Raw genomic sequence first — 14,077 nt, forward strand, 5'->3', positions numbered from 1 at the left:
ATTTACAAAAAACATTAATGGAGTCTGACCATAGCAGCTGAAGTCGTTGTGAGTACAAAAAAAAGATGAGAAAGAGAGTTGTCGGTAGACGTAGTTGCTTTGAATGCTTTTAATTATGTTAGTTGTTTGGGCATTTTAAAATGAAAGTGTAGTGAGATCATTAAAACTAGTTTTTCATTGACAAAGTAACAAAATGACCCTAAATGTGAACGAAAATGGAATAGCGCCCATAGCGCTGCTTTAGCGGTTAGTGAAATAGCGGTAAATAGCGGTGAATAGCGCCGCTAATAGCGGTACCGCAAAATGAAAACGCTAAGTTGAAAATAGCGGTTCCTGACCTCCGCAAAACGCTATAGCGCCGCTATAGCACCGCTATAGCGCCGCTATAGCACCGCTATAGCGCGCAATTGATAGCTTAGGTTATAAGATAATAGTGGGAGCATTCCGAACCATTGTGGCATGCCCGCAGTAGGTTAGGGGCATGGGTTAATGGTTTATGTACATAGCGACAACTACGAACATTCTATGTAAATAGTCCCCTTTTTATGGGTGCAACCTATGAATATCATTGGTAACATGAACGTCCGATTCTATAAGTTATTGGACATAAATGAAATTGTAACTGCAAGCAAACAAATGGTGTATTACAAGTGTGTCTTACCATGCATCCTGGAGCAACAAAGAAAAACTCAAAATGGTCGTTCGCATCTTTCTTGATGTGGGTAACAATTTTTGGATGGGTTCATTCAAGTTATGACAACAAATAGGGAGGTTAGAAAAGATTTTTTCATGAACTCGTTTTTAGTTGTACTTAGTTGATAATATGTATTTTTTTTAACGGTTAGAGATTCATATATTTGAGTTCTAGCAATTACTAGAACTAATAATAAGAACGATACTATACAGGGGGCATTGCATCCAAGCATTCTAAATAACATCTATTTTGGAAGCTCTCTTGTTTAAGAAAAAAAAAATGAATTCAAAATTGTACTATTTTTTTTAAACGATAAACTAACTAACTTACTCTTAAATACCACCTATGTCTCCTGTAAGACTTAAACCTATGATCTCCCATTTGAGAGAATTACTATTTATCGTTAGACCAAAGACCCTTTAGTATTTAAAACTATACTATCAAAAATAGAATTATTATGCATACAAATACAAAAGGTGAATATGAAAATAATTTGTAGTTGATAATATGTATTTATAATTCACAAAAATAGAAATGACTAACAAAATACAAAAGGTGAATATGAAAATCTTTAAAAAATATGTGTGTACCACATTCGATCCAAAATGTACGATACCGGTTCGGAACATCCCTTTTTTCATACTGTGGAATGACTTTATGTCACTATCACCAAACCTTTCGTTGAAATATTATGAAAACCATCTGGAATTGTGTCCAAAATGTGTGTTTTGGAACGTACTGTTAGGGCTGTTGAACCAAACATATTTGAGGACCGGAGCAAAACCAAAAAACATCCCCTCAAAAGAGTGGTTGCAAATGATCGAATACGAACAAATCAGTTAGATAGAGGACGTCTTAACAAATGAGTTGAGACGATTTTGTTTAACAACATAAACCGACTTACTATAGATTATTGAGGAAAACAACGAGACAAAAGAAAGGAAAAATGTTGTTCCATAGGATAGAACCCAGGTAAGTTAGTTCGAAGAAAGACATCTTACCAAATGAATTGAGATGATTTTTTTTAACAACATAAACCGACTTACTATAGATTATGTTTTGAGACGTTTTTAGTTTTTGATATAAAATGACTTCCTTATTAACAGATGCCGACATACTTAAAATTGGGATCCTAGACGACACCCCTCCCCCACTATGGGTTGGTCCTGCATACTTATTAGGTCCAGAATATACGAAATCATTATGGAACATGTTTTCTTTTAGATTCTGACATGTCTTTATGTTATATCTCACCAACCTCTGTTCAACTCCATAACATACCTTAAAAGTCTGGAACATGGTGTTCCGGATTCGGTGTCGTTTTTACAAATCTAAGAAAATTTAGGTTATATTGTTCTGAACCTTGTTTATAATGGGTAGTTTTGTTAATATCCCTACACGTGACTCAAATTGCATAAAACAAAATAATGGTAACGGTCTTTAACAATAAATTAACACTTAGGGACCAAAATGAGCATGTATTCCTTTTCAGTGATAAAGGAGTATCCTAAGATGACGCTCTTCTAGCTACGTGCCCAATCATTTCACAAAATATTTTTAATAACTGTGTGGATCCCACACAGTTTTCTATTATTGCTTTCTACTAATTTTACCAGTCAACCATTATTACCTACTTCTTTGTTATTACGCTTCTGGCCCCTGAACTTTAAAGTATTACAATGACCAATTTACATCTAAAACTTTTCGTAGCAATACCAACCAAACAGCTGTCCCGGTAGAAAAAGTTCACGGGATATCCGACTCAAAAAGCAGTAGATACCAATTGGAAATGGAAACCCACATTATAAACGGACGTCAAGGCTCCGTTAAGTTTCAGTGACAGTTGTATATACGTTGTGCATCTCTACTCTAACCATTTGGAAAATTACGAAACAAGTATTTTCATGATTTCATCATTCTATCACTATTATAACAACAGAAAACAATAGTTTAGTAGCTATGTGGATAAAATACTAAAAATTAGGTTATGTTTATCTATATTTTGTCTTGGGTACGAAATGAAAGCCTATATCTACAACAAAAAACAAATTGAGATTATAAAATGAAAACTAAATTTAACAAAATATAAAGTTTGAATCATGTCTCGTAGGGAAACGAGAGCCAATGATGTTTCAAGGCTTCTGTAGCTGTTGGCCGCCTTTTTGGATTGATCTCAAGTAAGTCGCTAATAAAATCGATGAATAATGTATCGGAAACTTGTATCTGTTCCTCTAATGATGTTTCTTGTGGAATTATGTATTCCTCTTGCTTCGTTTCCTGGATACATCAAAAGTCAAAACCAGACACCCAAGGTCAGTTTTGTAATTCCCAATTCTTCTATGAGCTAAAGCTTTCAAGGGTTATTCAAATGAAACGAACCTCGTTTATCCGATAAAGATCAAACTCGTTTGTGAAATACTTGCTTGTTTCTTGGCCCCTCATTAGCATATCACTATCAATTGGTCCGATCATTCCAATCACTTTTGCAAGCAAGAACACAAGGGTATCGTTTGGAAATAGTACCTGATATGAAATTCGATAAATATTCCAAAAAAGATTCAAAATATGATGAAAGATTCAAGCTTTTGATGACGAACATACATCACCAGATGATAATTCAGCCAAGATACAACCAAGAGACCATAAGTCAACTCTCTGGTCATATGGAAGACCGATGATGACTTCAGGTGCCCTATAAGAACGAGATTGCACATATAATGACAATTTATCGTTTTGAAAACAACTGCTTCCAAGATCGATAATCTTGATCTCACATCTGCTATAGCTTTTGATGAGAATGTTCTCGGGTTTTAAATCACAATGTATAATTCCAAGTCCATGCAAGTATTCCAAAGCTTCCAAACATTGCTTTGTTATCACCTGATCATTTTTGAATTTACAAAAACTATCATTAAAAAACAAGGATTGTGAATTGTGATGATTATAATTTATAAATTATAAAAGAACCTGTAGCCTCGTCATTGTGAAATATGGCTCCCCACCCGAATCTCGATTGAATTTTTGGAATTCATATAAATTGGCACGTAGCAATTCACTAACAATGATGAGATGTTCCTGCAAAAAATTTAAGCAACTTTTAAATAAACTAAATGCAAGAAATAACAAAGTAGTTTCCTTTATTTTAAATGGTGGGATTCAAATTTCTTACATGAAAATAAAAATAATCATAAAGCCGTAAAATGTGGCGTTCATCTGCAGGATCATGCTTGTTTACAAGCTTCAAAAGCTTGATTTCATCTAAGCTTTGATCAAAGAAATCTTTTTCGTTCTTTATAATCTTTAAACAAACATCAACTCCTGTTTGGAGATCACGCGCCTGAACGACTTTACTGAATGCAGCCGAACCAAGATACTCTGTAACAACATATCGACTCCCAATCACACTGTTTAAAACAATCGGTAGATCCTTGTTCTCTTCAAAACCAGTCCTATAAATTCCATAACGAGTCAATACACATATAGCATGCAAAATTAAACACGTCAAACTAACCTGTTTTTCCGGTGTATAATTCTCAAATCAAAAACTTCATATTCGTCTTCATTTGTGGCAATGGCATCGCCTTTTTCAACTTTAGCAGAATCCCGATCACAAAATTCTTGGATTTCTCCATCAAAAGCACCATCGCTATTTACGTTAAAGTCAAAATCTTTCTCACCCGTATTATCTTGCAAGTCATGGGTTCTTTTAGAATCCCCAACAAGATCGTGAAAATCATTCAATTCGATTCCTTTTAAAGCGCTACATAAAGTGGTGGACTTTGTGTCAGGTTCGTAATATTCTGTGACCTCGATGCCCTCTTTCAAATACCCGATGGAGGTAGGCCATACTTTATGAAGACGATTAGTTTTCTCTAATGGGTCTAATAAGGGATTAAGAACCATTTCAAGATTCTCGTTTTGGTTATTTTGATCTAAAGTTGTTACGTATTTATCCTCAGTTGGACGACCGAAAGGATCTGAGTGGTCAAAGCAAGATGGCATAGGCATAGCGTAGTCTTCGTCTTTCTCTTTATACCAATTTAAGTCATTTTGCATGTCAAATTCATGGTAATCACGAGCTGTACCGAATTGAGACAATCTATCTGATGAAGCGTGAGAGTTTGCCCCTGTCGGAATCCTGATCCCATATGGGTTTGTGAATTCTGCAAAAAGTTATACGTTTGAACCTTCATTGTCAAATAAGTCAATTTCCAAATTCAAAATTCGATAATTTTTTTAATGTATTTTACAGATAGAAACCATGACACTGCTACTAGCCTTCTCGCCAATACGATAAGTACCCTTGTTTTAGCTAAATTTAAACAAGTCTAAACCAATTTCGGATCCCAAATATAATTAATTTGACCACAAAAGTCAAGACATGACGTGAAAGTAAATTCTAGTGTAAATTCATAAAAAGTTGATTTTTGGCCCAATTAGATGATAGCAAGTCAATACAGAACCTTAAACAACTGAATATTTGAGGATTTAGGCTCCCAAATCCGGAATTCAAAGTTTTATGATCTAGTAAACAAAGAAACTAAGATCTTGATCTTCATGGTAGTTGCAATAAAAGATAAAGACAAACAAGAATCTGAAATTAAGGAATCAAAATTAAAGACAATAAAGACAAACAAGATAGATTGTGGTCCTAAATCATAAAAGAGTAGTCAAACAGAATCCAATCAGAAATCATGTAGTTAATAAAATGAAATTAAATTAACAGTGAGTAAATAAACTACCAATGCTTGTAATCTAAGCAATCCCAAGGTAAAAACATTGTCTAATTGTTGACTATCTTATAAAGAATTGGGTTTTTTGTTTAGTCAAAGTAATGTAGATTAAATTGGCGATCGATTAAGCAATTGCTATAATAATAAAAAGTCAGCGACTTGGGTGGGTACCTGAGGAGCATAAATCAGTGGTGGAAGAACCCAAGCTGATGAACTCCTGATCGGAAGAAGCTTCGGAGGTCGCAAGATCTTCCGCCGGTTTCAGTGGCGGAGGAAGACAGCGAGCAGCGGGAATCTTGAGAGGTGGAAGTGATGGGGGAAAGAGAAAATTGTGGAAATCGGAAGAACCCGCCTGGGATTTCTCAAATATATCGTCGATGAGTGCAGATTCAGAGACTGAAAGATGGTTTTTTCTGAAGAAATGGAGTACGGATTCGATGTCAGAGGATTCCATGGCAGAGAGAATTTGGAATGGAAATGAGGAAGAAACCGGAAATGGAGGTCAAATGTTATGATTATTAATTGGAGACGTGGATTCTCCATGGTTTCTTTTTGTATTGTCAAGGAGAAGGTGAAGACGTGAAAGAAGGATTGTGGAGGGCTTTGAAAAGTAGGACTGCAACATAGAAAAAGGTTGTGGGTTTATTACACTCCCACTTGTGGAGCTGTAGGTTTTATCATTATTATAAGGGATAATGATTTTGAAGGGTAATAAGGTTTTCAGTTTGTTCGTATTAGGTCACTAAGGTTTTTTTTTGTGCGTATTAGACCAATATGGTTGTTATTACTGTTTAGAAATAGTCTTTTTACCGGTTTTAACGGGTAAAAATGACTATTTCTAAACGGTAATAACAATCATATTTGTCTAATACGCACAAAAAAATCTTAGTGACCTAATACGGACAAACTAGAAACCTTATTACCCTCTTAAGTCATTAACCCTAATTTTAAAGACATTGAAAATATATGACCATCAACAGTCAACTACTTCGTTTAGAACTCGCGTCGTCCCATATAACCTGCTACTCCTCTATATGGCGAAGCTCTTCATCTATAGTCGTCCCTTTGGGGACATCCGATAAAATTGGAACGATACAGAGAAGATTAGCATGGCCCCTGCGCAAGGATGACACACACAAATCAAGACAACATGTGGATTCTATGGTTAGATTGATCTTCTTGTTGATGTCTTCAACCATTTGTGGCAAGTAAGGGTGATCTTTCTTTCTATAAAGTCTCCTTTAATTTTTTTACTTTTCCTGTCATTAAGTTTCATTCTTTATAAACTTTCGTTTATTTGTTGTATATAGTATATATGTATTTGTTTATGTGCTGATTTTTTTATTCATTTTGCAACTTCAGTTTCTTAGTTCATGTTGTGATTTTGCTTTTATAAAATAATTGATAATAGACATCCTATACAATTCCCTGTTGGTTTTACATTTCCATTCGTTATCAAATGTAGATATTGATGGGAGATATCAAAGTGAGATTTTATTTTTGTACATATGGATGTGTTCATGTAAACATTTAAATGACAAAAAAGAAGTTATTGATAAAATGTTGCATATTTATGTAATGAAGATCATCAATCATATGAGTTTTTGGACTTAAAAGTTCTGGAATGGTTGTGAGATAAGTTTAAATGGAAACAACTATTTTCAATCAAACAAATCAGTCACATTGAGTAGTAAACATGTTTTCTAAATAATTAGGGTTAATGACTTAGGAGGGTAATAAGGTTTTCAGTTTGTCCGTATTAGGTCACTACGGTTTTTTTGTGCGTATTAGACCAATATGGTTGTTATTACTGTTTTAAAATAGTCATTTTTACCCGTTAAAACCGGTAAAAGAACTATTTCTAAACGGTAATAACAAGCATATTGGTCTAATACGCACAAAAAAAAACCTTAGTGACCTAATACGGACAAGCTGGAAACCTTATTACCCTCCTAAGTCATTATCCCTTTTTTATGGTTTATATTTCTGTTTTTTTTTTTTTTTTTTTTTTTTTTGGGGGGGGGGGGGGGAGAATTTCATATATGTCCCTTTTAAACTTCAAAATATCATATTTGCCCAGCTTAATTTCTCAATATCATATTTACCCTTCATAAACATTCAAATTATCATATTTGCCCAAATCCTTTTTTATAATGTTTTTAATATTTTATAATCATTTTTTATACCTTAGAATTATTATAATAATTAAGAAATTTAACTGTATTATCTTTACGTTTATAATAATGCAATGTGAACTTCTAAATTGTTGGAATGTCGGTTTATTGACAGACAAAAAGATTCATCTTCAACCCTTTCTGTGGAATGTATATTTTGATTGTTTAGTTTTTGTTGTTGTTGATTATTATTATGTTGTAGATGGAGGATATTTTTGATATTAGCATTGATATTTTGATGTTTAAAAAGTGCATATACGATATTTTGATATTTAAGAAAGGGGATATATGATATTTTGATGTTTAAAAAGAATATATATGATATTTTGAAATTTTATAAAGAGTAAATATGATATTTAGAAATTTTATGAAAGGTAAATATGATATTTAGAAATTAAGTTGGGTAAATATGATATTTTGATGTTTAAGAAGGGCATATATGAAATTCTTTTTTTTTTTTTTTTAACGGCGTTAGATTTCTTGTTGTTTAATTATAATTTCTTAAAAAATGTTGTAATATCAAAATTTATTGAAAGTTTGTTTGAACCGCTTAAAAAGAGAGTTATTAATTCAAAAGTTCTTATTTGTTTGATAAATAATTTGAGAAAGTAAATATCATTTAAAAAAAAAAAAAAAAAAAAAAAAAAAAAAAAAAAAAAGATAAGCAAAATGACGTTTAAGAACATTTACATATATAAGGATATAGGGTATATTAGAAATCTTGTGGAAAAATCTCAATGAGTCGGACGTGTTTGGTAATAGGATTTTGGGAGTTGCTAACGTTTTATCTCCACAAAATCTCAATAATTTTTTTGAAAGCGGAAGTTTTTAATTTTTAGTTTAAATAAACAACCTTCAAATATAAAAACTACCTCATATAACATTTAAGAAAAAGTTATTTAACGTTTTTAATCAATTTCAAGACCGGACTTAATACAATTAACATAATGTATTTTAATTGCACTTTTATGCAATGTTATACATTTCAAAAGTTTTCAACTATTTTGTCACACACTTGTATATGATAACTACGGTTTTCAACTACCAACTTTAAACTAGTTTTGCCAAAAACGTCATCTATCAATAAATAATCCCGAACATTCATTTAAAAAACAAGATTATAATTTATTTTAGTAGTCCCGTCAAACACTACATTGTAATAAGTTCAAAATATAAATTCAAATCATGCAAGCCAATCACGACATAAACTGTTTTTCTGTATGTAATTTATTCTTTCAATTAAAACTAGTATTTATACATAAGTTAATTTAAGATTTTATAATGTTTTTGAAAAGATTCAAATCTTGATTTGATGAAATTATGTTAATAGGAAATTTTCAATTTTATTTTTCAACATATGCTTAACACTAAATAAACTCTATGTAAAGATGATGTCTATTAAAATCATTAAAACAAACAAGAAATCATGTGTTCGATGCCAAATTTAATGAAAACATTGACAAAAGGTGGTATAACGAATAATCAATTAAATAGGACGATTCATGTGGCAGGTTATTACTTGAACTCAATGATGTAGAATAACCCTAATGTTGATCAAATGTGGAATTTTCATGTACCTCGAATGAATGTATGGTGATAACAACCAAGTTTTTTTTTTATGGCCATTGACAAGGAATTTTCTTTAGATAACTAGGATAAACCTCACACCAAGTTTTTTAACACCAAACAGACCAATACAATACCTTGCAAACCACCTAAATAGGTCAAACCATTCCAAAATGAGTACAATTATCAAAAAGTTAAAGTATTTGAAAAATAGAACCTTTTGAGATTTTAGATAAAACAAGTTTAAGTACTAATAGTTGTATACTTGACAACCAATGTTCTTATAAGAATACAGTAAATGTTATTATGATCTTTTTGGTCATTATTTATACGACGATCAAGCTTTGGGGTGATTACAAATTGGCATGGTATGTTGGTAACTTAGCATTGAAGTGTGGATGTGAAATATTTATTATAAATTTATAATTTACTACCTGACTGGCTGACCCACCGCATATCATAATGGTGTCTATTGTTTTCAATTTCTACCCCCACCCCCATATTGCACTTTTTGCCAAATTGTGCCCACATTATTAATTAGTTTTCCTTTTTTTCTCTTTTTCTTTTTCTTTTTCTTTTCATTTCAAGGATAACCTTTCGTTTTGGCGTACCATCTTTCAAAATTTAAACTCATTTTACGTAGACATAAGATATTAATGAGTTATTGAGTTCTGGCAAATGGTTTTAGTGTTTTACAGCTTTGGAATATCAATGACTATCTTAACAAGAATCAACAATAGATGATAGTTGATTATAAAGTTGAAAATAATGAAAAGAAATACGAAAAAGGATCATTGTCGCTACAGATATTTAGTTGTCATTCAGAAAAAAGAACCAGTTGTTCAGTAACAGTTCGCATAACACAAGATGCAATTGTAATCCACGCTTTTATGCCATTAATGATTAATTACGAACGGTGGATCTAGAGGTGGCAAAAATTAACACAACACGAAACCCGATACGAAATAAACGGGTTTGGGTAAGATATTTCAACCCGTTTAAATAAACGGGTTGACACGACATGACACGAAAATTAAATGGGTAAGGTTAGGGTTGAGAATTTCAACTTGAATATGACTCGAAAATGACCCGTTTATTTATATGCAAGTATTTTTGAATTATTTAAACAAACTAGAGAGATACAAAATCAAAACCATAAGTAAAGAAAGCCTTCGAATTAAATTGTTTTGTAATGTTGAAAAGACTTAGCCATCTAGATCAAGACTTCATTTCAATTTTTCATTCTCTCCCAAACTACCCAGTCTCTTTCACCACTCTCGCATCCTCATGACCTTTGTCATCCGCCTCCCCAACTCCCACTCTTTTAATTTTTTCATCTGAACTTGTTATGACTTCAACTATTTTGCCTCTAAAGTATTAGTTTTTCCTTTCTACCTACCTAACTCCTACTCTTTCACCATGCTCAATCTTTTAACCTCACATGACACGACATATTTCCAGCTATAGCCCTAACCCGAAACCCGACACGAACTCAACACGAAAATAAACGGGTTAACACGACACGACACGTTAATTAAATGGGTCGGGTTAGGGTCAAGCACTTTCAACCCGTTTAGTGTTTTGACACGATACGAACCCGACACGACACGACACGATTGCCACCTCTAGGTGGATCTCTTAGCATCATTAAATATCCTAATATTAAATTACAAATAGTTTTTTTAACAGAAATTACAAATACTACCGAATTAAATTTTTTGTTTTTTTAAACAACAAATCTAACCTACTCCTAAACTACTTTTTAAATCAACATATCTTCACAATTGGACTTGAACTTTCAACCTCAATGAGAAAGGATAACACCGGATACCGCTGATGTATAAACCTTTTGGTGCACCAAATTAAGTAGTTCCAAAAAATCATATGCCTAATATCACACCAACTTATTTACCTCCCAAAAGAATAGAGTATATCGTTTTTTTGTATTTTTTTTGTTTATTTTAGAACCGTGGAAATATGGATAAAAATTAAACAACTAATAAGGTGCTAGTGAGAATTACATAGTATTAGTATAAACGAAAATTGTAGAACAACACAAATCATTATGATTTAAATAACTAAGATTAACATGATGTTTAAACCACTTATTCGAGATAACTTGGATATCATCTGCTGTCTTCAAAGGTGAGCATCACAATTTTTTTTTTTAAATAAGATCATTTGAGCTTTCCAAACCATCTATATTGTCGAGTGAGGCGAAGTTTTAGTTTCTAAGCCCATTGTTGAGAGGTGTATCATGGGAAACCTCCCTCGCTTACAGATATCAAAGTCCATGGTTGTGAGACTCTCGTTACACGCAAGACGGCCCAAGAAAAACTTGAACCCAAGCCGAGATGTTTATTTTCATTGGTTACCTGTAATGCCTGCAGATTCGTGCTAGTCAATTTATAGACAATGAGCGTCAAAAATAACTTTTTGATAGAAGATTATTTAGAATAAATAATATTGACCAAGTTATAGTATATGTCATAAGGGTTCCGTACATATAAAGAACGCTGAAATCTGAGTTATAACAAAGAATTTATGACCCATCGAAGTTTTACGGCAAAAGCGACACGACACCGGGAATTGTAAAAAGTGAATTTATGATAAAATACTTTCTAGCCTTAGCGATCTAAACGAAATTCGTAGTATATGTTAAACCAACAGTGTGCATAAAAAGAACATTCTAATCTGACTTCGTATGAGGAAGTTATGATTTTTCTAAGATTTAGCATAACAGTGCACAGCCCGAAATTTGAATTTTAGATCGGTCGATTTTTAACAAAAACAGTCTAAACAAGAATTTAAGATCTCGTTAATAGGAGCTCAACGATAAAAAGACAGTCGAAAATGGAGCTCGTATGCGAAAGATATTGACGAAACTTAGTCCCTACTCTTCAAGCGCAGTAAATTCGATACAAATTTGTAAATTCAAGATAGAATGAGAATTAGCCGATGGAGTCTAAACGAAAGTTTTTGTACTCATAAATACCAACACGTAAATATAAAGAACGTCGAGAATAAAGCTCGTATGTTAAAGATATGGACAAAACTTGGTCTCTACTCTTCGAGCGCGATAAATTCGATACAGTTTTGTAAATCTGAGATAGAATGAGAGTTAGTTGACGGCGTCTAAATGAAAGTTGTAGTACTCATAAATAACAATGCGTGGATATAAAGAACGTCAAAAATAGAGTTCGTATGTACGAGTTATAATTTTTAATAGCACATTTACGTATTAAAATAAAGCATAAATCATATATACGTCTATATATATATATATATATATATATATATATATATATATATATATATATATATATATATATATATATCATTAGAAATGTATCGACGATGCGGTCTTTATAAGACTAATGTTGAGTATTTTCGACATTAGTTTAGTACAAATATCATTAAATCTATTTAAAATAGTATTATAAAGGGGTGTTTAGTCATTTAAGTAAATATAGAGGGTGGTTTTTGAAAATTCAATTACTATAAATAAGAGCTTCTAGGCTCTCATATTTCTTACACCATTCTCTTGATTTAAGAGTCATTCTCTTCTTATCCCCCGAGCATTTTGGTCCCTCGTGATTCGACTTCTCTTTTTGTAGTTTTTAGTATAGTAAGGTGAGCGTTGAAGTGCTACAAGAATCTTTCTTAGAAAGATTCAGTGATGAAGTTATGCCCCTGCAAGGCCTGACTCCTAGTTAAGTAAGTTATGTTACCCTACTGTAAATTTATAATATTGTTATTATGAACCTATAAATAAAATTTATCAGTGATTCGAAGTCGTTATACTGATTAAACTACTTACAGGAGAGGTGTCTAGAATGGTAACATTGGGTTTGGTTGTTGGATTTCAGAAAAGCTATATGCTGAAATGGTTCTGCCTCCCAACTGTCCTGCAGGCTTATCCTTACTTGATCGATCATGAAGTTGACTCTGATTTATTGATGAATCTAGACTAATAATTAGTCGCAATAAATATTAGACTAAAATCTAGTGATAATAATACTAGGTTTCATCGAAGGATATTATATTGTTAAGAAGCGAAGCGTTGCTTGAATTTCGAGTCGTCACTTTCACAAGTGAGTGCATAGTTACTTTCATCTTACACATAGATATGAAGTATTTTATATAAATTACGTGCTATGTGTGCATATTATTTGAATACTTGCTTTCTATGTTGGATGGATGGTTTTATTGTGCAGTGGGGGATTTGGCATTAAGGAAAAACAATGTGATCGGACAAGAGGATGGCCACAAACTAGTCCCCAATTCAGAAGGTTTGTATTGAGTGGTGGAGGCTCGACAAAATGGATCGTATGTTCTAGAGATGATTCAGAGCATAAGACTACCAAGAACATGGAATATTCATAATTTTTGTGCCTTCCATTTATGATTCAAAATAAAAAAGGATGGGAGGCTTATAATGGAGTAACTTAGACAAGGTAGGAGAAAAGATCTTTTTGGGAAAATAGAAAATTTAAGGCAGTCAATATGAATACTGGCAATTTGAAATTGTATTCTTTAACGATTAATGTAGCTTTCAATCACAATTTTAATCGAATGGTTTGTTTTGTACAATACATACACTGTAAGTGAGAGAAAACTTACGTAAATGATCGCCATGGATTGATCGTCATGGATCGATCTTGCTAAAATCTATCATACGACAAACCTTATGATCGAACTAAAAGAGGACTATCATGGCACGACCACCATGGCTTGATCAAGCCTCCACGGTTCGAACATTTTGGATAAGGCTAAGCAAAGATCGCCACAGTTCGGCTGACATGGCTCAATCTTTCCAAATCCATCATAGGCCATACCTTATGATTGGACTAAAAAGGATCATCATGGCATAGCCACCATGACTTGACCCTACCAAAGTCGTCATAGTT

At 32.7% G+C, this 14,077-nt stretch overlaps 1 protein-coding gene and 1 non-coding gene across 2 annotated transcripts; one reads left to right on the forward strand and one right to left on the reverse strand.

Moving 5' to 3' along the window:
- Window positions 1–2,593: 2,593 nt before the first annotated feature.
- On the reverse strand, window positions 2,594–6,075 carry LOC145028335 (uncharacterized). The gene is made up of 7 exons (XM_078977011.1): window positions 5,599–6,075; window positions 4,206–4,857; window positions 3,864–4,143; window positions 3,662–3,769; window positions 3,296–3,574; window positions 3,074–3,217; window positions 2,594–2,971 (listed from the first exon to the last, which is right to left on the reverse strand). Exons 1-7 carry the CDS (start codon window positions 5,879–5,881, stop codon window positions 2,792–2,794), a joined length of 1,926 nt encoding a protein of 641 aa, XP_078833137.1. The 5' UTR covers window positions 5,882–6,075; the 3' UTR covers window positions 2,594–2,791.
- Window positions 6,076–6,486: 411 nt separating this feature from the next.
- LOC145033094 (U6 spliceosomal RNA) lies at window positions 6,487–6,589 on the forward strand. Its single transcript, XR_013677336.1, has one exon. It is a non-coding gene; the product is annotated as a U6 spliceosomal RNA (small nuclear RNA).
- The last annotated feature ends 7,488 nt before the right edge of the window (window positions 6,590–14,077 follow it).

Source organism: Lactuca saligna, chromosome 2, assembly GCF_052625555.1.
Source record: "Lactuca saligna cultivar CGN05327 chromosome 2, ASM5262555v1, whole genome shotgun sequence".
NCBI classification, from domain to species: Eukaryota; Viridiplantae; Streptophyta; class Magnoliopsida; order Asterales; family Asteraceae; genus Lactuca; species Lactuca saligna.